Source organism: Delphinus delphis, chromosome 4, assembly GCF_949987515.2.
Source record: "Delphinus delphis chromosome 4, mDelDel1.2, whole genome shotgun sequence".
Taxonomy (NCBI): domain Eukaryota; kingdom Metazoa; phylum Chordata; class Mammalia; order Artiodactyla; family Delphinidae; genus Delphinus; species Delphinus delphis.
This window is the reverse complement of record NC_082686.1, coordinates 83,877,384-83,903,381: the sequence shown is the minus strand read 5'-3', so window position 1 is coordinate 83,903,381 and position 25,998 is coordinate 83,877,384. Positions and strand designations below refer to the sequence as shown.

General features: G+C 42.2%; 2 protein-coding genes across 5 annotated transcripts in view; one reads left to right on the top strand and one right to left on the bottom strand.

The window, feature by feature from the left end:
- The window catches only part of MCF2L2 (MCF.2 cell line derived transforming sequence-like 2), a 221,633-nt gene that overhangs the window by 57,249 nt on the left and 138,386 nt on the right, over positions 1–25,998 (bottom strand). The window lies entirely within an intron of this gene.
- Positions 5,839–25,998, top strand: part of B3GNT5 (UDP-GlcNAc:betaGal beta-1,3-N-acetylglucosaminyltransferase 5) — a 62,419-nt gene continuing 42,259 nt past the window's right edge. Inside the window, exons 1-4 of one of the 4 annotated variants that reach the window (XM_060011054.1) lie at positions 5,839–6,300; positions 6,588–7,100; positions 10,200–10,305; positions 20,187–24,042. In XM_060011054.1, the coding sequence (XP_059867037.1) occupies positions 20,483–21,628 (1,146 nt within the window). In that variant the 5' untranslated portion in view covers positions 5,839–6,300; positions 6,588–7,100; positions 10,200–10,305; positions 20,187–20,482 and the 3' untranslated portion in view covers positions 21,629–24,042. The other 3 variants (XM_060011053.1, XM_060011055.1, XR_009519301.1) reach the window with 3 other exon arrangements.

The following is a 25,998-nucleotide window of genomic DNA, read 5'->3' as shown; positions in this document are numbered from 1 at the left end:
TGAACATTGGTTTGCAGATCTTTGTTGAGTCATTGCTTTTACTTCCTTTGGGTAGAATTACAGATGGAAATTACAGAAGGAGAATTGTTAAATTATAAGGTAATTCTATTTTTAACTTTTTGAGGAACCACGATATTGTGTACCATTTTACATTCCCACCAGCAAGTCACCAGGGTTCCAGTTTCTCCACATCCTCATCAACACATATTAGTTTCCATTTTTAAAATAATAGCTAACCGGGGCTTCCCTGGTGGTGCAGTGGTTGAGAGTCCGCCTGCCGATGCAGGGGACATGGGTTCGTGCCCCGGTCCGCGAAGATCCCACATGCCGCGGAGCGGCTAGGCCCGTGAGCCATGGCCGCTGAGCCTGCGCGTCCGGAGCTTGTGCTCCACAACGGGAGAGGCCACAACAGTGAGAGGCCCAAGTACAGCTAAAAAAAAAAAAAAAAAAAAAGTAATAATAATAATAATAGCTAACCTCATGATGTGAAGTAAAGTTATTTTTTTAAATGTGCATATCATCTTCCTTGATCCATTCAACACCTGACAAAGAGCTTCTGCAGGGCAGATGTCCTATCATCCATCCCTTGTCCCCATGCCTTACAAGTAGGAAATTCTCAATAAATGTTTATGGAATGGATGAAGGTAGATTTAAGGAACAGACACCAATTCTGTAAGCAGGAGCAGGCACTAATTGTTATTCTCATTTCACAGAAGAGGAAATTGGGACTCAGAGCATTAAGTGACTTGATTGAGGTCAAACTGCTGACTTGGTGCTGCCAGAAAGAGGTCAGGTCCAGGTCTTCGAGCTCTAAAACTAGAGACTAGTGCCAAGGGTGAATGTCAGTCCACTGAAACAGTACCAATATTCTGACTCTGCAGCATGGCTCTGTAAGGGACAGGGCCTGCACAGTAAGGACACAAGGAAGCAGGTTGGAGAAAAAGGGGTGGCTCAGACCATCAGCCATTTATGCCTAGGATTCAAGGAACCTGGATCGAATCTCAGAGCCACGGTGTATCCGCACATGTGCAATCCAAACATAACAGAACTTCATGGGAGAGATTTCTGGTACCAAGTAGACTCCTGGAATACTGCTGATAGGAAAACCATTACTACCTCAATTCATGGGAAAGGGTAGTACTGGTACTAATTCCAACAGGCGTATCCAGTAACCTGATAATCCTCCCGTAAGGAAAAGAAATTGTGAAAGAGTTAATAAGCTTCTGCCTCATGCAAAGGGAAATCTATTGCAAAAAGGAAATCCCCAAAGATTAAAAAAAAAGTGTATAAAATAGTCAAAGATCAAAAACTGATGAAAAGACACACTGCTTTCTTTACCCTGTGTACCTTTTTACAGACCTATTTGTATCTAGATCTACCAGCAGATATCCTATTATTCTATTAATTCCTTTCATCCCAAGAGGGTTTGTTTGTTTATTATGCTAGAAACCTATTTCTCAGAGATATTGCTCTTTCTAGGATTCCTTAGCCCTATATCTGCACGATCAAATAGGTGTTAATTAATATTGGGTTTTATGTCCTTAGACCATTAGACCAATCAAGACTGATTCATGAAATGTATATTTTTTCAGAGCACATGATTTGTCAAGAACTTTAGAATTGGCTTTTGAAAAGTGCTGTTATAAGAAAAATCTCACTGTAGCTATTTTTAATTCCTAACTAATGGTCCATATTTTAAATAATACTCAATATAAATCTCAGGCAGGACTATAACTGCCTTTTAGAATTAATTTGAGTAGGATTTGAAGCATGTATGCTCCATAAAGCAGGCAATGAGCGCTTAGTAATTATTAACTATTAAGAAAAGGGTAATAGAGAATTAGATTTTAGTTGTCCCTTAAATATCAGCACAACCAAACTTAAGTGCAAAATTTCTAACTCAAATGATTGCATCTGGGCCAGGCACGTAGCCCCCATGTCATAGTCAACAACTGTTTTCTGAACATCTCCATGTGCTGTAATTTTCTTTTTTTCCTCTGTACCACCCCTCACAGGATCCAAATAGTTTTTCTCAGTTTAGATAACTGTGGGCAGGATGGTGCCAATTGTCTTTTAAAAGTTAAGTGTTAATCAGGTAGAATTCAAGATTGTCCCTACACAAGTATCACTCGTTCACTCAATTTGGATAAATGCTCCTAGCTTGGGGAGAAAAAGGTAGACTTAGAGGCAGCCCCTCGGAACCTGCACAGAATGTTGTATGGCCCTGGGAGTGTGAAAGTGGATATATGATCTGCAGGTGGAGAGGGGAGAAGAAATGCTGAGGGATCTAATGGCAGGGAGTTGGTACCAGGTCACTGTCACAGGGGCTGTTTGAGCATTTGCACATGGAAAGGAAACCTGTGCCAGCCTCACTCCCACCTGCCAGTCTTCTTCCCCCACTCCCTCCCCCGAGTGAGGCCCACTCAATCCACAGTACAGCTCTACTGCACCAAGAAGGGTCCCAGCAAGCAGGGCCTGTCCCAGCAAGACTGTCCCTGTCCCTGTGGGACCCCTACTGAGGGTTATAGGGGCCCATGAGAGATGCCCCTATGTATTGATGTGGAAGGAGATGATGAGTTGAGGAGGTCCCTCCCCCCATGCAGAAGTGAAGAGAAAGGAACAAAATGGGTTCTTAGAATGGCCTGTGGGTGAGTACCTCTTTGTGCTGTCAGTTCCCTTCATCTTCCAGCTCTGGGTATACCTAGTATGGTTTCATCCAACTGCCAAGATCCTGGAATTGAGGGAGGCTGGTGAATGGTGCCAAACCACAGGAGCAGAAGCAGGAGCTGTAGGAAAGGGGCTAGTGTGCCTCCAATGTCAGCATTTGGGCCTTGTTGGCATCGAGGGAGAAGTATACTGGGGCCATTGTACTGTAGATGAGGCTTTTTGGACCGAAAGTTTGAACTTTTGATGAATGTGGGAAGCGTTCAGCAAAAATTCAATTCAACCAGCCATTAATACATATTCACTCCGTGCAAGGCATTGTGGGAGGCTTCTTCAAGGGAACTGGAGATGACTAGGATGTGACCTCCATCCTCAAGAGGTCTGAGGACTCTCAAAAGAGTAGGGAAAACAGATCCACAGATATTTATACAGTGACATAATGCCACTGACTCTTACTGACACATAACAAACACCCTGGGCTGGGTCCACTGGCGAGAAGAAGGAGGATTCTGGCCCTTGGGGGTCATCCAACACCCATCCATTCACCATTTCACAAAAATGTATTTGAATATTCCATTTTAGACCTGCTAAGCTTAAGACTGATGTGACACTTAAGTGAAGACACTCAAGTTTGGAGCTCAGAATCTAGACTAGAAATATAAATCATGGATTAAAGGCAATGGATGAGATCACCAAGCAGCAAGTGTGGTGAGAAAAGAATACCCAGAAGGATACATGTGGGGGTAGGAGGGGCTGGTGGGCAGTAAAGGAGGAAGAGGAGACAGCCAAGGAGTTGTTGCATTGTTTTAACTGCTGATGCTGTATTAACAGAAAATGTATCTCTAAAGATGTGAAACACAGCTGGTCCTTTTATAGCAATGATGATGATGGGATATAGCATGAAGACCAGCTCAACAAGCGAGAGCTTTCTGTAGCCCACAGTGGCGTAAGGATGACAGCTGTCCACCCAGTCCGTGAGGCGCCGTGCTCAGCACTTCACACATGTTACTGCTCTGTAGTCAGCCCTCACTGCACCCTTCCAGTCGGGAATTACCATGGGGCACAGAGAAGTTGGGTCGATTGCCCCGATCTCGTGGCCAGCAGGAACTAAGTCAGGATTCCACCTCACCTCTCTAGCTGCCCAGGCCTTGCATAGATGCTCACTGGTTTCAGAACACACAGCCTGTGGTGTGTCTGAATTCATGGGACAGGGCCTGTACAGGGTCTGTGAGGAAACCTCCTACCTTCTACTGAAAGCTAACAAGTCAAGCATGGCACTATGTTGATATGCTTCAACTGTGTTAGGTATTAAGTAGCAGTTATCAAACCAGTTTCTCCTTTCATGACTTCACTAACACTTCTCTCTTTGGGTCTCTTTTGCTCCCACCATCTCCCAGGTTCTCTTGTACTCGTTTCAGTCTTCTTTTCCCCAAAACTAATAATACATGCTCTACTCTCTGGTCCTCTCTCCTATATCTGCTTCTCCCTCTGCTCTTTCTCCGCCTTATCTTCTCCCTTCTAAATTTAACATGCAAATTGCAATTCCTCTCAGTTTTCAAGTTTACCATCTTGATGCTACAGCTTTCTTTTTGCCACCACTTTCCTAAATTCTGAAGCAAAGTCCTGATGGTGAGATTGAAAGTCATTTATAAATTTTGTAGTGGTCTCTGTTCACAAGCAGCTACTGTGGACACTGAGGGCAAGGCGACTCTGTCTTCCTTCTTTGATGGTCAAATCAGCTTCACTACTATCAGTTAATTTTATCTCCAACTAATTTCAAGCACTCCCTCCCAACAAAACAAACTGAGTACTTTGTTATATACTATCCAATCTATCATCCTCTTCCTCTCCTTCTGGGGTGGGATGGGAAGCCAGCCTGCTGTAGGAAATCATTCTCCCAGATGGGCAAAGACGCCGTCCCTGTGCATGTATGTTCCTGTGTGGGCACCTGGGCAGGCATTCTGGACCACCCCATCTCTCATCCACACCCTCTCCCCTCCTCCCACCAAAAGCCCCACATCCTCTCACCAATCTCCTGACTTACTTTTGAAGCATTTCTCTGTCTGGCTTGTCTATCTCCATACAGGCTGATGTAAATATGTGATTTTTATATGTATTTATCCATGTTTGTTTCAGTTTGTATTTTTTGTGGGTACAGTCCTATGTGTTCGAGCATGCGGAATACACACATGCTGACACCTGCACCTATGTGGGTTCAGTTCCAGATGACGCAACAGGAATATAATGGCAATTGAACATTTGCACATAAATACAACATACACGATACCTGGGGGGAGGGGGAATGTCTGTGGGTTTACTTACCAACAGGGTTTTAATTTGCATGGGGAAAGGGAGTTGCACTGCACTAACAATAAATTAGCTTATTTATGGGTCACTGTCAGTGATTCCCTTACAAATCACATTACCTAAATATTTCTATCTGTGGTCTGACATGCCACGTGGTCTGAGTTGATAATAGCAGTACTGAGCCATGCTCTCTACAGGCAATATATGAAAGAAAATAACTGCATGGTTGAAAATATGCTAAGGAGCTTAAAGAAAGCAATTACAAAACCTCTTAAGGGGCTTCCCTGGTGGTGCAGTGGTTGAGAGTCCACCTGCCGATGCACGGGACACGGGTCCGTGCCCCAGTCCGGGAAGATCCCACATGCCGTGGAGAGGCTGGGCCCGTGAGCCATGGCCGCTGACCCTGCGCGTCCGGAGCCTGTGCTCCGCAACAGGAGAGGCCAAAACAGTGAGAGGTCCGCGTACCGTAAAAAAAAAAAACCACCAATAACAAAACCTCTTAAAAATCTAGTTAGAAATAACATGTACAATGTTGTATTTACAGTTTCAAACTGACTCAGTAATCTACTTTTAAGTCATTACCTGTCATTCCTTTTACAATAACAAATCCAAAGCTTTTATTTTACTGAAGTAATGGGTTAATCTTTTGTTTTCTCTCATGTTCTCAAATATATACAATTACAAAGTCGTTCAAAATATCACCTCTGTTAAATGATATTTGTTCTATGAGGAGGATGCTAGAACAATATTTGGAGAACAAAAAACTAAACCCATAAAGGATTTATTTATAATCTCTTCCATTCAGTGGAAATTTATGTTCTCCTGATTTTGTCTATTACATGTATTAAGTATTTTGAATGGGGAGAACACCTCAAAGAGGACATTCATGCGGATCCTAGCTCACAGTTGATGATCTGACTAAATGATCTCAAATAACTAAAGAGGTGTGGAGAAGCACTTCCTGGAGTTGCCATGCACCGACAGGAATAGACTCAGGCGGGACCCATCACCTTCCCCAACACGCAGGGGTGGCGTCAAAGGTCAGGCCAGACTGGGCTTCGTCAGTGACGCCAAGAGGGGCAGGAAACGCGGCACGCTGGCCGCGCCCCCGCCCTCCGCTGGGAGTCCCTGATTGGGTCCCCCGCAATCTGCCCTCTGCAGCCCGCTCCCCTCCGGGGAGGCGAGCCCAGCCGAGAGCCGGCTGCCCAGTCCCTGACCAAGATTTTAAACGGGCAAGTTTTGTTCCGGAGACCCCCATGACTTTAGCTTCGCTGCCAGGAGGAGAGCCGACCTGCGATTTGGGAGTTTGAGGAGCTGGTCTTGAACTTGGTGAGTTTTGCTTTAAGCTCTCTTTGAAATTAAGTTGGGATTGAAGGTGGGGCGGGGTGAGTCTCTCCCCACCGTCCCACTGCATTCTTAAAACGAACCGCTGTAGCGAAACTGTATGCTGCAGATTAGAGTTTCCTTCTTTTGTCACTGAGGCCCCCAGAAGCTCGAGGCGTAAGTGGTGTGACAAGAGATCTTTTAAAGTCTAGCCTGCCCTTAGACCTCTTGCTCTGAAAAGGAAAATAAGGTGCTCAGAGAACTGCAACTCAGTCAAAACTTATCTCCCGCAGATGAGTAAACCTTTGCATGTTCTGAACGAATGGATCGCCTGTCTAACAAATTCTACCTCCTAATGCAAACTGTACGGAGACCAGTTGTTTCATATGGAATTAATATATGTGATCAATCGTACCATTTAAAAAAATGCTCTGCATCCCACCGCATCCTAGCAGGGGCCCAGGCCCCTGGTGGGTGGAAATGTAGTCTTCTCTTCCGGATCACTAAATGTGGTAAGTTCTAGCCCGCTCGGCGGGGATAAATCTCAACTCCCCGCCTGGTTTGTTCTTTGTGAGGGGAGACTGACTCCCTCGGTCCACAGCGGAGGGCTCCGGACCGCCCGGCCTCCGCCCCGCCCCTGCCCGGCCTGGCCGCCTTGCCGCGCCGCGCCTCTCCGCAGGAGCAATTCCCGGGCTGCAGGACCGGAGACTCGGAGTCTGTTCCGCCTCCTCGGTGAGGTTTCCAGGGCCAAGAGGGGAAGAGAGTCGCGAGGAGGTGAAGGCACGCGCGTTCGCACGGTGGCTCAGGTTGGAATGCGCGCTGGGGCCGGGGAGGCACGGCTGAAGCAGACACTGGTCCGGAGCGCGCCCGGCCCGGCGTCGGGAAGCTGGGGCCGCCCTACCCGCCGCGGGTCAGGGCTGCCCGCAGCCCGAGAGCGCGGTGGGGAAGGAGGCGCGTTCCTTCTCCGGAGCGCCTTTGTTTGCTCGGGCCTGCGGGCGGGCGTTTAGCGACCGTGACCCTGGGCCGAGCCTCCGCCCAGGTGCAGCAGGTAGGCTGGGGGGCCCGGAGCTCCGGCGGGGTGAAGTGTCCCGGCGCCGGGCGGGTTTCCCTTTCCTCGGAGCTTCCGCGAGGCGGCCGCTTCGCCGCGATGCCGAAACCGTCCGGAGCCGGGAGGAGAACACCGAGCCCTGCGGGCCTCCGTTCCGGCTGGTGGCCCCCAACCTTGCAGCCACACCTAGGCTGCAGGGGTGAATTCGGGTAGAAATCCTGTGTCGTGTTGGGAATTGGGAAACCGCCAGACTAGGGAAGCTTTCGGTGAATTACTGGCTGGGGAAATGGAGACAAGGAAGTAGGCAGGCGGGGAAACTGGAAAAAGAGACCTCTTTCTAAGTGGGGAGGTCTTTGCCACGCTTTCCTTTGACTCTGCTGAATTTTATTTTGCACCCTGAAGTGACAGAGTCAATTGCTTACTCAGATACCACTTACGTAGGTCCAGAGTAGGAACTTTTCATCCGACTCTGACTACACACCTTATATTTTTCTTTCCCAGTGTTGGTTTTCATAGTTTATGGGTCATGTTAAAGGGACACCAAAGTTGTAATCGCTCCGTGGCTGGTGGTGGCTTGGAGCTAATATTTAGGGTAATTCTCTGATGCAAGTACATCCATTAGAACTGGATTTGTTCCTCTGTGCCTTTATTTTGGGAAACTTTGCCTGGTCCCTATGGGGGAAGGGAGAAGGGTGTGAGAAGCTGAAACTGACCCAGAAAAGGATGATTGAAGGTAGTTGTATTCAGTGATGGCGCTGAAAAGATCCCATCCTGAACTTTCTGAAAGGGGGATTGGTGATTAGCACCTGAGGTTTTAACTTTCTCAAAAGAAACTTATGGTAGATTTTATATCCTGTGACAGGGCGGGGGAGAGGGGGGAGCAGCTTTTTGGAGTCAACTCTTTTCTTTTTAAAGAAGATAAATTCAATACCTGAAATGTTTCCATTAAATACTTAAAATGATTCTCCCCTTTCCCTCTCCTTCTCTCTCTCCCATCCCCTCTCCCACAGGCACTCTCCTTGAGTGTTTACTGAGCACCCTCTGAGGAAGAGGGTGACTCAGTCTGACTAATCTCAGCCCTCCAGGTGCTCACCGTGACACCTGAAGATGGGAATGAGTGTTGTGACAGGGAGAGTTCAACCTGAAGCTCAGAGAGGCTGTTTCTGAGGAAGTGAGAAATGAGGGATGTTTAGGAGGCATAGATGATATTGCACACAAATGCTTTGACCACACACACATACACACACCCAAGCACAAACACAAACCATCAGAAGGTGGAGAAGAGTTTTCAACATAAAGTGCAGGCTTTAGCAAGGAAAAAATGTCACATTATATTTCATTAAAATAGAGATCAAATTTCCCTTTTATAAAAGACTGATTCAAATGAGATTGTAAGAAAAGGAAATAACTTTCAAATTCTCAAATATAGAACAGCTTGAATAATAACTCATGGGTTTTGAAATGGGTCATCTTTTAAAATGGGTCACTTTGGCTAGAATCATTGTACTCGGTGACTTTCAAATAGTCAAGGTAGAGTTCTTTCTGAGGACCAACTGCACTAGAGTCTACATAACAGAACATGGGATGTGGTAGAAAGAAACTGGGAAAAATTCAGAAGGAAATGATTTCTTCTCAAAGTAACAAAATGTATCCTGTCTTTTTGGAATGTTATATATACTCAACTGAATAAATCTTAGCTTTGCAATTTATGGCACATTATGCCTTTTTGGGAATATTTCCATAGCCATTATTTTATTCCATTGTGGAATAATCTTGTGAGGAGATGTATACATTGTACCTATGTTCCAGAAATTGAGGAACAGCAAATTATTACAAGAGCCCTGCTATTAGATATAGAATCTCTGCCAGCAGAGATTTAGCCAGAACAGTGTAAATCTAGAATATTTGTCTTACAGTTTGCGTATATAAAAGAGATATAAGAATTCATATTTAAAGATAAGCAACTTGATCAGGTGAGATGTAAACTTTGAATAAACAGAAGTGATTTCTTTTTGCATTTTAATGCTAGACATTCAGAGGCTGGCTTTGACCAGTAACTTATTTATCTTCCATAGTGAATGTTTTAACACTAGAAGCCAGTTTTTTTTTTTTTTTAAACAGAAAGGAATGTTCTACCAAGTCTGCAGGCAATAAGCCCCCTAAATTCCAAGTTCAGAGCACTATTACCCAGCTTAAGATTCCCTGAAATTTCATTATTTTGTCTCTTTTATTCCTTTTCTACAACTCTTTTGACAACGTTTTGGTTGTGCTCTAAGCAAAGTAAGTTAAAAAGATGACTCCACTCAGGTTTCCCTCTCCATAATTTACAGGGCCTTACTTTTGGCTGTGTCCTTTGAAATGTATTTTTAAGTGCTTGTGGGAACAATATTGTTCTTTCCTGTAAAGCATAATGGAAGACCATGTTCAGTCAATTAGGAATGATACCTCTGTTCTCAGTCACAACAGTATTTGAGATGTATTAGTGGCCCTTAGCAATCAGATCAGTATTTCAAAAAACTCATATTCAATAAATATTTTTGAGAAGAATATAAAGAATATAGCTCATCACTTTGAAAGGAAAATAACCCATAAAGAATATTGGCCATCTATTAACTAAACCATCATGGTAAAGATGCATCAGCAATTTCTAGAGAAAGGAAACTAGCATACATCAAACCCCTGATCTGGACCACATTCTGTCAATAAATCTTTTCAAATGATCCTCAGAAAACACTGTTGGTACAAGGTTTAGAGACAAATCAAGCTCATGTGATTAGTAAATGGAAGCTGCAGAATATAAATTACTTTTGTTCACATTCTAAAACTCTTGATTTTTCTACTCTCTTGACCCCATCAGGTCCAGATTCAAGGTTGCACCGGAACATTTTCTTACTCTGTTAGGGGATCTACACTGGAAACATCTCTGAAGCCCTCTCAGCATCCTGTCTGTGGCCTACTACACAGTATGTGATAAATTAATATTTGTTGAATGAATTAAATGTAGGTATTACCTACTTTCAGGGCTGTGCAGCATAATGCCTGGGATAGGACAGGTGCTTAAATGGTAGTTAACTTATAATAAATGTTGATCAGCTGAGACAGAAATGTGTTATAAATATCTCTTATGTTTTAGACCTTCATTTTTTATACTCTGAACCCACAATCAAATGTGTCCAGAATGGGACATATGAACTGCCATTGGACAACAAGCTAATGTGCATAGCTTATATAACAGGTTTATACCAGGTTATATTGTCACCCTATTTTGAAATCACTATTTTTCATATCATAATTTGACCTCAGCTGTGTACGACTCCTCTCCTTTTATCTCATCCAATACTTATTCATTGAATACTTGCTTAAAACATCCTCTCTGAGTCCTACACGTTTTACTCTCTTCTCCTTCCCTCCTCCTTACTTTTTTCTTTACCCCCTTCTACCACTTTGAATCTCCACCCTTAAATTCCCCAATCTTCCTTGTGCAGGAAAGACTTTATGTACCCAAAGGACCCAGACTTACACAGTCACTTTTGCCCATTGTCTAGTGCTACTGAGATCAAGAAAAGGAAGGAGGGAAACTTGAGATGGAAGGTTAGGAAAAGGGTATGTTACAAAGAAAATAAGAACAAGCTCTGGTGAAGTGCAGGTGGTAGCAAAACATAAATGACTCCAAACTTTAGACAGTGAAGCAAATCTTTTGCCTTGGGTTGCTACTCTTGGTTCTGCCCTACCTGCTTCCCTGTCCTCCCATCCTTCTGGGAGCTCCAGGAAGAGCAGCTGTGCCAGTGCCAGAAAAGGCAGGTGAGGAGCTCAGGGACAGGGCTGTAACTGATCAGGTGCTTCTGAGCTGCCACAGGGTCTGGAATTTATGGAGGTTACATGGTTAATCCCATGCCTCAGTGCCTCAGTTTCTTCTTCTGCAAAATGGGGAGATAATTTCTCCCTCATAGGTTGTTGTGAGACTTAAAGAGTTACTATATATGTAAAGCATTCTGAACAGAGCCTGGTGCACAGTAAACACACCAAGTTAGTAACTGTTGCTAGACTGGGCATAAGGAGAAGTTTGTTCCTTAAGTAGGCAAGAACAAAACTGTTAAGAATTGTATTTAAAGAGCAAGCAGCCCTGACAACCCAAACAAATATGCCTCAAGAATGAATACAGAAGGCCAAGCTTAGAAAAGCAAGTGCTTGACCTTTCTGAGACCCTCTTTATATTTCAGCTTTTTTGTTTGTTTCAAATTCTGTATAATCAAACTGGTTACTGGGAAATTTCAGCAACTTTTAATATAATTCCTCTGAAATATAATATATTCTATAATCCCTCTGTCACCAGTTTCCTTAGTGCTTATCTTTACTTAGAGGCTGTCTTTACTTGTTTGGTCATTTTGTATTTCCCTGTCTTTATTTTTCCTATAACCAGCAAACAGAAATCGACACCCATGTTTAACTTATAAAGAAACATATAACTTAGTTTACATAAGTGGGGAGCAATACATTTTATAACCAGCTTTTCCCACTGTCCCATATCCATGCTTGCAGAGTTGAAATTTAAAGTCTTTGGACTAACACTGGATCAAGAACTAACTCTAAACATGTATTCTTTGTGGAGGGATAACAATTCCAAATGGCTTGTAATCTTTGCCCATGGCTTGAGCTAAAGTTTCATAGCTAGTCACAGCCACAAAACACCTAAAGACAGCTGTTGAGTGGAATTTGTCCTTTTTTACAGCCTTATATTGGAAATTTGATTAAGAATAAAATATAATTGAGAGACTATCTAATTTTTCCCACTTAAAATGTGAGTTGTAAATTCACATTTCAGGTTACTTCCTTCCTTATTGAGCAAACAGAAGGGGAAATAGTGCTAAACAGTAACAAGGTGTGTTTCTCAGCACCAATTACTACAACTAATTTACTAAGAAAAGAATCTATGAAGATCAAATTATAGCCTTTCCAGTAAATTCAGGGCTTTTTATTCCTAATTTCTTTAACATGGCAGTTTGGCTCCTGAGGATTGATTCTAGCTATATTTAATAGGGAATAGATGATCAGAACAAGCCAGGAAAAAAAATACTTGGAATGTAGAACAAAATGCAACATAAAGATGGGAGAGAAAATGTTATCTTTCTTTCCTTTGAGTTATGCCTGGAAAGGAACCAAAAACTGTGTCTCACATGGGACTTTAAGTCATGAAAGCTTAAGCATAAAAGTATCAAGTATTGAGGATTTAAAAAAAAATCTGTGACTTACTGGAGGAGCATCATTAGTCTATAGTCATACTTTTATCACTTTAATATTTTGTGCCCCAAACGACTGCCTCACTTGCATCTCCCTTGCCCTCCCCTGACAGTGGTCAGTGTGCTTTATAGAGGGAACGGAGAGGGCTGACCAGCCTGGGGAATTCCCGAAGAGGAAGCACATGTGGGATGAGATGGTGAGAATGTGTGTGATGTCTTTTCCTTTCTCTATGAGGCAGGAGGGGAAGTCATCAGCTAAGAGGAGGAGGACAGGCCTTGGGAGAGGGGGAATGATGTAGCATGGCTGGTGAAGAGCCTGGGAGAGGGAGAAGGTCCAGGACAAGTGGAGGACGGCCACACAGCCTTGAGTACTCTGCCCACAGCTGGATATCGCCACTTGTGGTGATGCTGTCTGCCTGGTGCCTTATGTTTCTCCAGCAGCCCGCAGGTGTTGTAGAGAAGACAGGAATGACCCAAGGTCTGGGGTTGCTGGGGTGGAAGGCCAGGAGCCAGGGAGAGGAGGGCAAAGGTGCCAGGTGATCCTGCATCTGCGACAGGGAGGCAGGTAGAAGAAAGGTCAGGAGATGGCTGGCTGGACCCGGGGTGTTAGGGGGCAGGTGGGGGGTGCAGAGGATTCCAGATGAATATTTAGAGGTTGTGGCTGAAGAGAGAGTGGATTGGAATTTGAAATTTCAGAAGAAATGCAGTTCTAAGTGAAGCCACATAAATGACTTTCTTGCTGGTAAGTTGTCTTGAGTGTGTGGGAAGTAACGTGAACAAAATGGCGCCTACACCATAAAACAAGGGCTCCTTAGGCTTCTGAGTGTTGTATGTCTACTGGGTAAGACGTAGAAATGTAGTTTCCCCAAGATTGGATGTTGTTCATGTATCACAATGATGGCCAGAAACGGTGGTCAAGAAACAAAGGAGTGGACACAAAAATATATGCATTTTTGAATTCAAACCCACTGGTTTCTCTAGTTAACATTACTCAGCCTTCAGGTCTAGATTCAGTGCCGCTTGTCCTCCTGGAAGATGCCTTCCCTAACTCCACCCAACCCCACCTTGAGAGCCCCCTGCGCTCCCAGCACAGCTCTCGCTGCTCCACGTCTGTCTTCCCACTCGAGCGCCAGGACTAGCCTTTACGTCCTGCCTTCCGACTGTCTCCATCTTAATTTTCTTTGTTACCCCATCTTAATTTTCTGACGGACCAGCCCTTTAAGCTAGTCCCTGTTTTTTCTTACTCCTCCCCCTTCTCCTTCCCCAGAGTTTACTGTTCCAGGCCTCTGCTCAGCTCCCCCACTGGAGAGCTCACCCATGTTCATAGCCTCCATCATCTTTACACGCAGGGTGCCCACCGGACCTTCAGTCCTGTCTGCCTCCAGGCTCAGATTACCTACTGGACTTGTCTACCTGCTGTCTCTCCAACATCTCAGTCAACGCAGCCTAAAGCCAAACATGTCCCCTCCTCACTCCTAACTCAGGAGACCAGAGTTCCCTCTTTTGTCAGGAATGCTTGAAACTAGGTTTCTCTCCTCTCCTTTACTCCTTTCCTTGTCACTCATCACATACCACTGGGGTTTTGTTTCGCTTGAGAGGGTCTTCTTTATTCCTTCCTTCCCTCCCCACTTCTACCATCCTAGACTAGACCCTCCTTTCGTCATTCTGCTTCAGTACGAGGCCCTGATATAACCAGTGTCCGATCTCCAGGCATCCTGCATCCATCCTGCATACTGCTGCCAGATTTTTGCATAAAGTTTAATAAATATTGACAAGGGAGTTATCACTAAAAACAAAAAGGGAAACTTCTGGGACTTGCTGCCCTGGGCACTCACTGGCTTCTCTGCCTTATTTTCAAGGTTCTCCATAAGTACACCCCAACCTCCTGCTTTCAAACACATGCCTGTTTCTCAAGGATTTGCCATATTTTGTTTTCCTTTCTTGCCTGAAACAGACTGCTTGTCCTTCTGCAGCCACCTAAATCCTGTTCATCCTCAGGCCCTTCTGATCCAACTGTCACTGATCTCTACTCCTGGGGACACTCCTATTGTGCCTGGAGTTGGTATGACCCAGATTAGTGCCAACACACTGTCTGTACCTTACTGTGACATCCCCGTTGCTGTCTGGGGGAACTGTGTTTTCACATGGGCACCATGAGTCTTGTCTCAACTAGATTGTAGGTGCTTTCAGAGCAGAGACCAGAAGATACGACTTCATGACTCCCACTGTGCCTGGGATATTTCCATAGCAAATACTCACACACTTATAGGATTAATTGAAACACTGGACACTGAGGTTGTTTAACTTGAACTTAAAATGCCGACCTCATCATCTTGATTAAAATGTCAAAATTTACAGCAGATTTTGCGTAATATTTTAGGATCACAAAAGTAGACTCAACAAAGAAATGGGTTGACAGCAGGAGTGAAGTAGAAAAAAATCAGGGTTCATTAGTGCCTCTAGATGCACTAATTATTTTTGTTTTTGTTCTTTTTTTGTTTTTTTTTTGCGGTACGCGGGCCTCTCACAGCTGTGGCCTCTCCCGCCACGGAGCACAGGCTCCGGACACGCAGGCTCAGCGGCCGTGGCTCACGGGCCCAGCCGCTCTGCGGCACGTGGGATCCTCCCGGACCAGGGCACGAACCCGCGTCCCCTGCATCAGCAGACGGACTCCCAACCACCGCGCCACCAGGGAAGCCCTGTTTTTGTTCTTTTTAATCAGAAAAGTTTAAAGAGCTCTCTCGTGAAGAAGTATTCTTGAGTGGCTGAGGGGCACAGCTCCTAGACTGAGAAGTATTTGGGGTGGGGTCTGCTACCTTCTTTTCTGATGTTCCTACTCAACTTCTGTTCTTATTCTTCTGACTACTTCTATCAGGAAAGAGAATACTAAGAATATCTGTTCCTTCTCAATCCAGATAGAAGCAAACCCAAGTTATATTCCAAATATTTGCATATTTTCCTCTAACCAGCTCTTTGTCCTGTTCTCTCAGCAGGCTCTGAAGTCATCTGTAATTTTTATATCCCCTCCGTAACAATACTTTGATCCTTGCCCCCAGCTTGCAGATTAAGTCACCACAGCAGAGTGCAGTGAGGGGTGCCCGAGGTTATACAATAAATCTGGCCCCAAACTGGGTAGCCTTGGTTCCAACCTGTTGATTGGTCACCCAGCCGCACTGCAGGCACAAAGGAAGCTGCACCCACAGCATTCTGTTGTGGATGGTTGCTGAGTTCACAATCATTATTGGGATCGCTTTGTTTCCTGTTAGGACTAGCATTTTCTTTCTCCAGGTCAGGGAGGCCTGTGGGCTTCTCTATAGCCCCCAACCCAGCACTTTGAATACAGAAGCTAGAGGATGTGCTTTAGAGAAGCTTTATGGCTGTGTGAACCAGACGGTGGGCCTTGATTGCCTGTGTGTGGTCTCCATCAGCAAAGCCAGGGCTGGGGCAATGTTATTTAGTTGTAACAAATGAATTTAGACCATGGAGGTGTTTTTGCTTTTGGTTGGAAAAGTCCGGGCTAGTGACTAAGTTCACTTTGGAGGAGTTGGGGTGTTCTTTTGCTATAAGAGAAGCTGGGTCCTCTAAAAGAGCCGTTTACCATTCCTAGGTCTTCCCCTCATCACATCAACACTATCAGGGAGACTTGGTTATGACGGACGTAAACAGTGGCTCCAACAATTCAAGCAGCTGCAGGTGGAGAAACCGTGTCTTAGAACTTCACACACTGTGCTGAGCCTGAAGAAGTAGCATGGCTTGTTGGCTTTGTGACAAGTTCTTTTTCATTTTTAAGAAAACAGTTGTGACTCTTAGAGGCCAACTGGGAACAATTGAAGAAATGTAGGAAAATGAGGGAAATACATACATGGCGGGGTAGGGAGGGGACAAAACCAATGTTATGGGCTGGTTTCTTGGCTGTAGTAGCAATGTTAGCAGCAACATTCCACCCGGGTGAGTAATAGACCCCATTCATGGGAGAGAGACTAGGGCCTCTGTGAGCGCAGTGTGCGAGTGGGTGCTGGCGGAGTTGGGCTGGTGGGCTGACTGTCTAGCAAGAAGCTCTGGGTTGTAAACAACTGTGAATAGGTGCAAAGCAAGCTGCCCTTGGAACATACTGAGTGCAGCTGCTCAGAAATGGGAAGCTAGTTTTGCCTGTGGTTCCAAGGGTTACTCTCCTCTTTGTTTCCTTCCCAGGTCTCTTGGAATAGAAACAGCAGATTAGTTTCAATTGAGAATTTTCTTAGAATTCTTAAACACTTATGCTGTCTTAAAATCTGCTGTTAGGGATTCCCTGTTACTTCGCATTAAGCCTCCAGTTCCTTCAGTATGTGTCGTGGAAGAAGTAGAAGGGGGTTTGGGCCTTCAGAGATGGACCTTATCTAAGTGAGCACTGTTAAGACGGAGAGGAAGTGCCCCACTCCCCCCAAGCCAGTGAAAGTGATTGTGCAAAGTGTAGGCAGATGCCATCATCAGAAATGGATGCTCCCTGCTGTCCTTCACCTACCCTAGAGCATTCGGTCCGCCATGACCAGCCAAACTAAGGGGGAAATTACCAACGTCGATCTAGCCCTTAGAATAGTATTCCTCACCTTTTTTTGACAGTAAAGCACAATAAAAATGCATTTTACTTTACAACCCTAAAGGTATATACACACAACACTTAAAGTTTCACAAAACAATACTTACACTTACTACTTTCAATGCACTCTGCCATTCTCTATTCTGTTCTTCCTTTTTCTTTTCTCTCTCTCTCTTTTTTTTTTAAAGCTGTCTGTGGCTTCCTAAGTGGTGCTAGCAGTTTAAAAATCTCTACCCTTGGGGATAAGATGCCTGTGCTGATTATCTCTAGACAGAGTCTCACTGAGGCTTGGTTCTAATCTCCTGTCCTCCTTGGACTTTTCGCATGCTTGGCTTTTGCAGTTATCACCCTCATGTGGAGTAATCCTGGGGGGATGTGAAAGGCCTGAAGTCAAGAAGGAATTCCCACAGCCCAGGTTAGGCCGGTACTGCCTGGTGCTCTCAGTGTGTGCAACTGGTTTTTTATCAGGGGCAAAGGGTAGGGGACTTGAGGATGAGGTCTTTGGGCACAAAAGCAAAGCTCTTGCCCCGGGGCTTGTGATGTGGGCTCAGCTACTCCGCCAGCCTGGACATCCTGGAATCTGCGTTGTCCTTTCCCTGTCAGTCTGTTGAAAGCCCAGGAGACTGATGTGTCAAGCCCGAGGGGAGAGCCTGCTTCTCCAGGCAAAAGGTTGCATCTTAACTGTGGTAAGCACTGGGGACAGAATCCTCGAGGAAGGGTGGTGCTGTCCCCTAGTGGTAGGAGGAAAGGGAGGACACGTGGCAGGCAGTGGTGGCAGGGGCCTCATCTGAGGTGGTACCTGGCTGGGCATCCTGACCCCAGTTCTTCCCAAGTGACCAGCTGCTTGAGTGACAGGTGGCTCCACCCCCAGCATGGTTCTTTGCACCAGCGTTCAGAGAACGCCTACTAGGTATCAGGCACTGACATGGATGCTGAGGTAGGTTATCTACAACAAGGCATCTATCTCGTGCCTTGGGTCAGAGTTCACAGTGTAATTGGGCGGAGGCAGTTAAGTAAAAAATCTCAGTACAAGAAGATGGATGTAAGAAGGTGTTGTGGCTACAACAGCCAGGAAGGACATGGAAGCAACCTAACTGTCCATCAATAGATGAGTGTATAAAGGAGATGTTGTACATATATACAATGGAATATTACTCAGCCATAAAAAAGAATGAAATAATGCCATTTGCAGCAACATGGACGGACCTAGAGATTGTCATCCTGAGTGAAGTAAGTCAGACAGAGGAAGACAAATATCATATAATATCACTTACATGTGGAATCTAAAAAAATGGTACAAATGAACTTACTTACAAAACAGAAATGGAGTCACAGATGCAGAAAACAAACTTATGGTTAGCAGGGGGGAAAAGGGGGGGAGGGATAAATTGGGAGATTGGGATTGACATATGCACACTACTATATATAAAATACATAACTAATAAGAACCCTCTGTATAGCACAGGGAACTCTTACTCAATACTCTGTAACGGCCTATATGGGAAAAGAATCTAAAAGAGTGGATATATGTGTATGTATAACTGACTCATTGCTGTACAGCAGAAACTAACATAACATTGTAAATCAACTATACTCCAATAAAATTTTTTGAAAAAAAAAGAGAAAAAAAGAAGGTGTTATGGCAGTACAGGTAAGAGCAGGGGGCCCAATTCAGACTTCCCAGAGGCAGATGCCTGTAGAATTTAATTAGGACTAGTAGACTTCCTTTAGCAAGGGGAGTGGGGCTAACAGGCCACAGGACTGCTGGTGCAAAGGCTGGTGTGTGTGAAATAGCAAGGGTGTCTGAGCTTTCAGCCAATAATTTGGTATTGTCAACTAGTGGAGAGCATCTGAAGGGGTTTCAAGAGCTCAGGTAGTCTCATGGTTAGATCTGAGTTTTAGAAAGGTCACTCTGTGGGGAGGATGGGTTGGCCAGAGATCTTTCAGTCAGCTGTACTGGTCTGGCTGAGAAGTGAAGATGACATGAAAAGGTGAAGAGAGGTTTAGAAGAAGCAATTCACAAGATTAAATAATTAGATACAGAAGAGGAAGGAAAGGAGGACTTTCAGATTTCTGGCACAGACACATGAAGTGTAGTCAGACACAAAGAAAAAATGGAAACAGATTTTAGGGGAGAAGACAGTAGAAATGGCATTTGAGTACCCCCATGTGCAGGTAATTATTATCTATCTACCTTCCTCTATCTATACCTCTATGTATGTTCCCATTTAATCTTCCCATTTAAGACTTCAAATTAAGCAGTGTTATTAGAATTTTTTACATTTCTGGGTTAGATGCATGATAAAGTACAACATACAGTAAGTGGCTGAGCCAGCACTGGTGTTCAAATTGCCTGACTACAAAGACAGTGCTTGTTGGTTATAATCCTGTGGCTTCCCAGTTTTGAACATGTTAAATTTGAGGTGCCTGTGGAGTTTCCAAATGGAAAAGTACAGAAAGAAGATGACTGTACAAAGGTCACTTTGGTTAGAGAGAGTTTGGACTATGCTTTTGAGAAGCATATCTCAACTCCTTGATAATGAACCTTGATTTGAAAAAAAAAAAAAATCTTACTCCTATTCCTGCCTTGTCTGGGGCAAGCTTTAATGGATTTTTACTATTAGGAACTTCCTTTTCATTCAGTATTGTTCCCTGAACTATATAGCTGCTGTCATCCTGACTATATTCCAAGTCAATAGATTCATCGATACACCCATTTGAGAAATTTTAACTTTAAGTATATAAGATGATAGACATACTGGATGCTTTTCTTTTTTTTTAAGGTTGAAAAGAGAAAAGGGTCTCTGTATTCTGAATGAGAAGATGGTAGAGAGTGGTTCTTTCCCTCTCCCTGGATTCCCCTGAAAAAATACACAGCTGTATGCCTCCCCGCAACACCAGCTGCCCCATCACCTTTTGTCCAGATCAGTCAGGTTACATATCGTTTTTAAGGAATTAAGAGTAGTCTGTTTCTTTTTGGTAACTCAGTAACCTATTCACTTCTCATTTTTTCTCTTTCTAAATCTAATAGGTTGCACTTAACTTTCACAAAAAGGAGTACACAGAATAGCTGCATAAGGCCAATTCCGAACTTAATGAAGGATGTCAGAGTGGGAGCATTCTGATGTGCCAGTGTCCTCATCCTGCAGTGTGTTCCGTTTTCTCCCCTTTCCGAAAAAAATGGTATTAAAATATTTTGTGAAATAAGAAGCTCCTTTTACATTTTTAATGACCAACATGCACATCTGTTCTAAAGAATACAAAGTCCTATGGTCTTGAAGAAGGAAGCACCCATTTAAAACTGACCGTGAATAAAAACAGACCTGAATGGACGTCAGAATGTTTGTTAGTGGCAGGAGAGTAAAAAAATGGCAATTTATTCAGTTATTTGCCACTTGTTTTGTACTAAGCCTCATGTTCTTCTGGATACCGATCGATAACCACATCGTGAGCCACATGAAGTCCTACTCTTACAGATACCTCATAAATAGCTACGACTTTGTGAATGATAGCCTGTCTCTTAAGCGCAGCGAGGATGGGGCTCCTCGCTACCAGTACTTGATAAACCATGAGGAGAAGTGTCAAACACAAGACGTCCTGCTCTTACTGTTTGTAAAGACTGCTCCTGAAAACTACAATCGCCGTTCTGCCATTAGGAAAACATGGGGCAATGAGAAGTATGTTCGCTCTGAACTTAACGCCAACATTAAAACTCTGTTTGTCTTAGGAACACCTTCTGACCCACTGACAAGAGAACGACTTCAGAGAAGACTGGTTTGGGAAGATCAGATGTACAATGATATAATTCAGCAAGGCTTTGCTGATTCTTTCTATAATCTTACTCTTAAATTTCTTCTGCAGTTCAGTTGGGCAAATAGCTTTTGTCCACATGCCAAATTCCTTATGACTGCTGACGATGACATATTTATTCACATGCCAAATCTTATTGAATACCTTCAGAGTTTAGAACGAATTGGTGTTCAAGACTTTTGGATTGGTCGTGTTCATCGTGGTGCCCCTCCCGTCAGAGACAAAAGCAGCAAATACTATGTCTCCTATGAAATGTACCAGTGGCCGGCTTACCCTGACTATACTGCAGGAGCCGCCTACGTGATCTCTGGTGATGTAGCCGCCAAAGTCTATGAGGCATCACAGACACTTAACTCTAGTCTTTACATAGACGATGTGTTCATGGGCCTCTGTGCCAATAAAATAGGGATAGTACCACAATACCATGTGTTTTTCTCCGGGGAAGGTAAAACTCCTTATCATCCCTGCATCTATGAAAAAATGATGACATCTCATGGGCATGTAGAAGACCTTCACGACCTTTGGAAGGATGCCACAGACCCAAGAGTAAAAATGATTTCAAAAGGTTTCTTTGGTCAATTATACTGCAGAATAATTAAGATAGTCCTCCTTTGCAAACTGACCTGTGAGGATACGTATCCGTGTAGGGCTGCCTTTGCCTAATAGTACTTGAATGTTGTATGTTTTCACTGTCACTGAGCCAGACGTGGATGAAAAAACCTTTAAATGTTTGTCTATACCATAAGTGAAATGAATATGAAGAACAAAGAAATATTTTGAAAGCCCTGTCTATCAGAATGTTTCTTTGATTCTAGAAGCCCTTCAATATAACTTATCTACTTCATTGCCTAAATTCATATCAAGGAATTTATATTTAGACAAGGTTTATGAAAACAAAACTAAAGGGAATTTCAAGTTCACAGTACCACGTGTATATTAGAGGTGTAGAGAAGTTATTAAGGTGCCTAGGTGTTAGAATAACTGCTTTTGGAAAATACCAAGTAAGTGTATAGTACAACATTTCAAAGAAATGGATATATTGTTAGACCAGGTATACAAGTTTATTTTGATTAAAGAGCACTTGATGGAGTTGGTGGAGGCAGGAGAGGATTGGCCTAGAAGAAAGTACATGAATCTGGTAAAAGAAAGTTTCCTCTTCTTCAGAGGAGATTTAGGAAAATGTACACAATTTCTTTATAAACTGTCAAATCACTTACTGTCACATCCATGTAGCTATTTTACCTGGATACTGTTGGAGTCATTTTAAATATATTCATATCTTTTTTTCAAAGTTTAATGTGAAATTTGAGAAGTCATGAGTTCTGCCCTAACTAGTACTTTATTATGGTTCTTTTTGATTATTAGAAAATGACACAAAACATGGACAGTGTCTTACTCATGGGGTCCTTCTCTAGAGAGAAATCATTGTTAATTCAAATAAGCTGATTTTAATTTAATGAATTTTTCAACTGGTTTTTAAATATTCAATATGGGTCTGTTTTTAAGGCAGCTATTTGAATGTAAGTTTACATAGAGGAATATAATAATGAAGAATTCAAAAGGAAAGATAGAACATTAAAAGCCTCTTTTCTCCATAATTTATAAAATAAAAGTTTTAGTGTCTAAATTGTATTGATTACTAAAATTAGCCTACCCCTCTCCAACAGGGTCTCATAAACCACAGACTTTGTTCTGAGTTCAGCTTTTAAAATTGAGAGTATTAAACATCAAATCGAAGCTGTAGTATTTTAAAAAAATCTACTCTTTCATCACAACAACTGTCAGAGGTTATCTTCAACTTATAAATATTTCCAACTTCAAAGTAGAATGAAAGTGATAGAAAAGTCACCAGAATGAGATTTAAAGCATTTGTAAAGCTGTAGGTTTCTTGTAATCAAAGAGATGTGGCTGAGATCCAATAGCGCATTACATTTATTTTACAGAGCAGGATAAAAATGTGGCTATGATGCAAACAACCTCCCCTCACTACAGAAAGAACTAGGTGATGTCTGTTGTTAGGGGGATTATATGAAAGCCAAAATAGTGACTTCAGCAAAAGCAGTCGAACTGATGATAAACCCTTTGTCTGCAGAGGCTCCTGTTAGGGAAAACTAAGATGTATCACTTAGTAAGATGTCTGAAACATGCAAAAAAACTAAAAAAGAATTCTCAGTATACACAACTGGATGATGATATGTATAATTTGTTGCAGGTAGCTTCTCAATGTTTACAGAAATTTTTTGTTAATTTTTTTCTATTTTGAAAATTGAAGCTTGTTTACATTGATTGCTCAGATAATTTAAAATTTTTAACTCATGTCAAAACTATGGTATCAAACATTCTAGTTTTTCGTTACTTTCAGAGTAGGTTCAGGGTTTTTAGATCATTACAGTTTTAATTTTCTGACCAATTTAAAAAACTGTAGAGAACAAAAGCGTATTTTGACAAACCAGGTTTATAATTAATTTTTATTAGTTGATTCTTTAATAACCATTTGCCTTTTGGCCATATATATGCCCTGTGTATCTATACTTGTAACTGTTTAAATTTGCCATTGGTTGAAAACATCAGTGTCTCTCTGGCCATCAAAATGATCTTGTTTACAGCAATACTTTTGTGAAACAGTTATTTATTTGTGAAAGAGCTCCCCTCAATTGTGTTCATCTTTTTATTTTTGCTTAAAATAGAATGAAACAGTTAAATATGAAGGAAATATGAAGGTACTTCCTTTTTTTAATAAGAAGGAAATTGCTAGACTCTTCCTTCATCAGATTTAAAGTACTGAGAAGATTAATTGTAAATAAAGGATTCCAACCTTTTAAAAAGGAAGGAAAAAACTTTTTGGTGCTCCAGTGCAAGGCTGTCTTTTAAAAATCATCAGTAAAGGGAAAATAAACTCTTAGCTTGGATGGTCAATTGACAGTTATACACAGTGTTATTGCTAAAAACTTTTTACCTCTTGGTTGGTTTGCGTCTTTTTTCCATATTATTAATTTTATACCAAAATGTTAAATATTTATATTATTTGAATTTTGCTTATATGGCAAAATAGAGGGTTTTTAAAAATAAATCTATGATTTCCAATAAACAACTTGAAAATTGTCAACAGATGTGTATTTTCGCAAAGGTTTTTAAACTCGTGTGTGAACACCATTTGTTTATATAATCAACTAGTTCTGTTTAATGTCAGAGAGGTCTGTAGTACATGATCGTAATCCTATTTCCTGTTCAGACTTGCTGCTGTGCCCATGATAGAGGATTATTGTGTCCTCTGCATTGTGGAGCCATCTAAAATGCTTCTTTTGTTTGTTGAAAGATTTATGCTGGAATGTCTAGGTGAGGTTCAGGAAAAGATGAAATAAGAACCTATCTATAGCCATAGTGCCTTAAGACATCATTTGAAAGGTCATATTTTCCTTTTATTTGATATCATTAGCTATTCAACAGTTGATTCAAATTTAGCCCTAGTCTCTTAACGTTATGAATATTCTTAGGCCTGCTCTGCAGTGTTTGGTGTTTCAGTATATCTGTACATAGTATGTGCTCATCTGCTTTTCACCTGATTCTGGCTTGATTCTTAGCATAGTACATGGTGTGATTCAATCTATATATTTTTTAAAACTTGGAAGCATCTGAATTATTTGGTTGTAGTAGAACTTTTACTTGCACGGCATGGCTGGGGTGTTTGTAGTTGGGACTAAAATGATGATGACTCAGAAGAGTTAAGTTGACCTATTTTGGGGACTTTAATTGAATACCATAGCTACAGTGAGAATCAGACAGGGTTACTCATTCTTCTGTAATAATGAGAGAAATGTTAGGTGTCTCCTTGACTCTGCTTTCCCTGCAGTGACTGCATTCTGCAGTTGGACTAGCCTCAGTCGCAGCTTTCATTATGATGTTCCTTTGCTCCAGACCTCAAAGGCTCCTTACTGCCCCAGCATCAAATCTAATCTCTTCTACCTGGTTTTCAAGGCCTTATCTAATCTTCTTTTCCTCCTTCATTCCCTGTAGCTTTATTTTTCCCACTGCCGCTATTACTCATCACAGATCTCATTCATGAGATCTTACCTTGCATAAATTGGTTTCCCTTGCTAGGAACACTGTTTCTCCTGAAACTGTTGAAATCTTGGATTTACAACCCTACCCTTGCTCCTCCATTAAGCATCTCCTCCCCTCCCTCTAAAGTATATATTTAATCAAATATTTTATTGTGCTACCTAGGAATCACTTCATGTCTTTTTTCCTAGTTAAAATGTAAGTTATGAAGGGTAGGGACTATGCACAGTGCTATCACATAGTGCTTAGAATCATTATTTTTCCCAAATATAATAAAGTAATGTTATTCTGGCAAGCCATCCAAAAATGAAAAGAGATTAATTATTCAGGACCCTTAATGAACACTATCTGGTATAACATTTTACCTGCACTACTTAAAAGCTTATAATTTATTCAACAAAATCTGAATGCTTACTATGTGCCAAGCATATTGTACCTATCAACTCTAGCCCAACAAATCTGTATTAGTTATACATAAAAACTGAAATCTATAAAATCAAAAATGAATAAGGGAATATAGATTAAACTGTTGCAGCAAAGATGGTGATCTTATAGTATTTATTCAAAGCTGGTTGTAGAACTAAAACAGTAGTCTTATAGATTCTCCTGTTTCCTTAATCCACTGGCTAATTTTGCCTTTTCTCAAAGATCTTTTGCAAGAATCTTAGATATTTTTGTTTCATTAAATGCTGTAACTTCTCCCATTTGCATTTCTCATTAGAAGTATGATTTAATCATTTCCTGTAAATTAATACAATAATTCATCAACTAACATAAAGGATTCATTATAAAAATTATAAAATTACAATTATAAAAGTAAGTATGGTTGTAGTAACAGAAAAGTCCCCAATGATATACTGTCACTTAAGGAAATTAACAAAATGCATTGCCAGGTGGTGCTTTTCAGACATAACCCAAGTAAATACACTTTCAGATATGCTGAATTGGGCCATTTACTATAACTCAAAGGTATA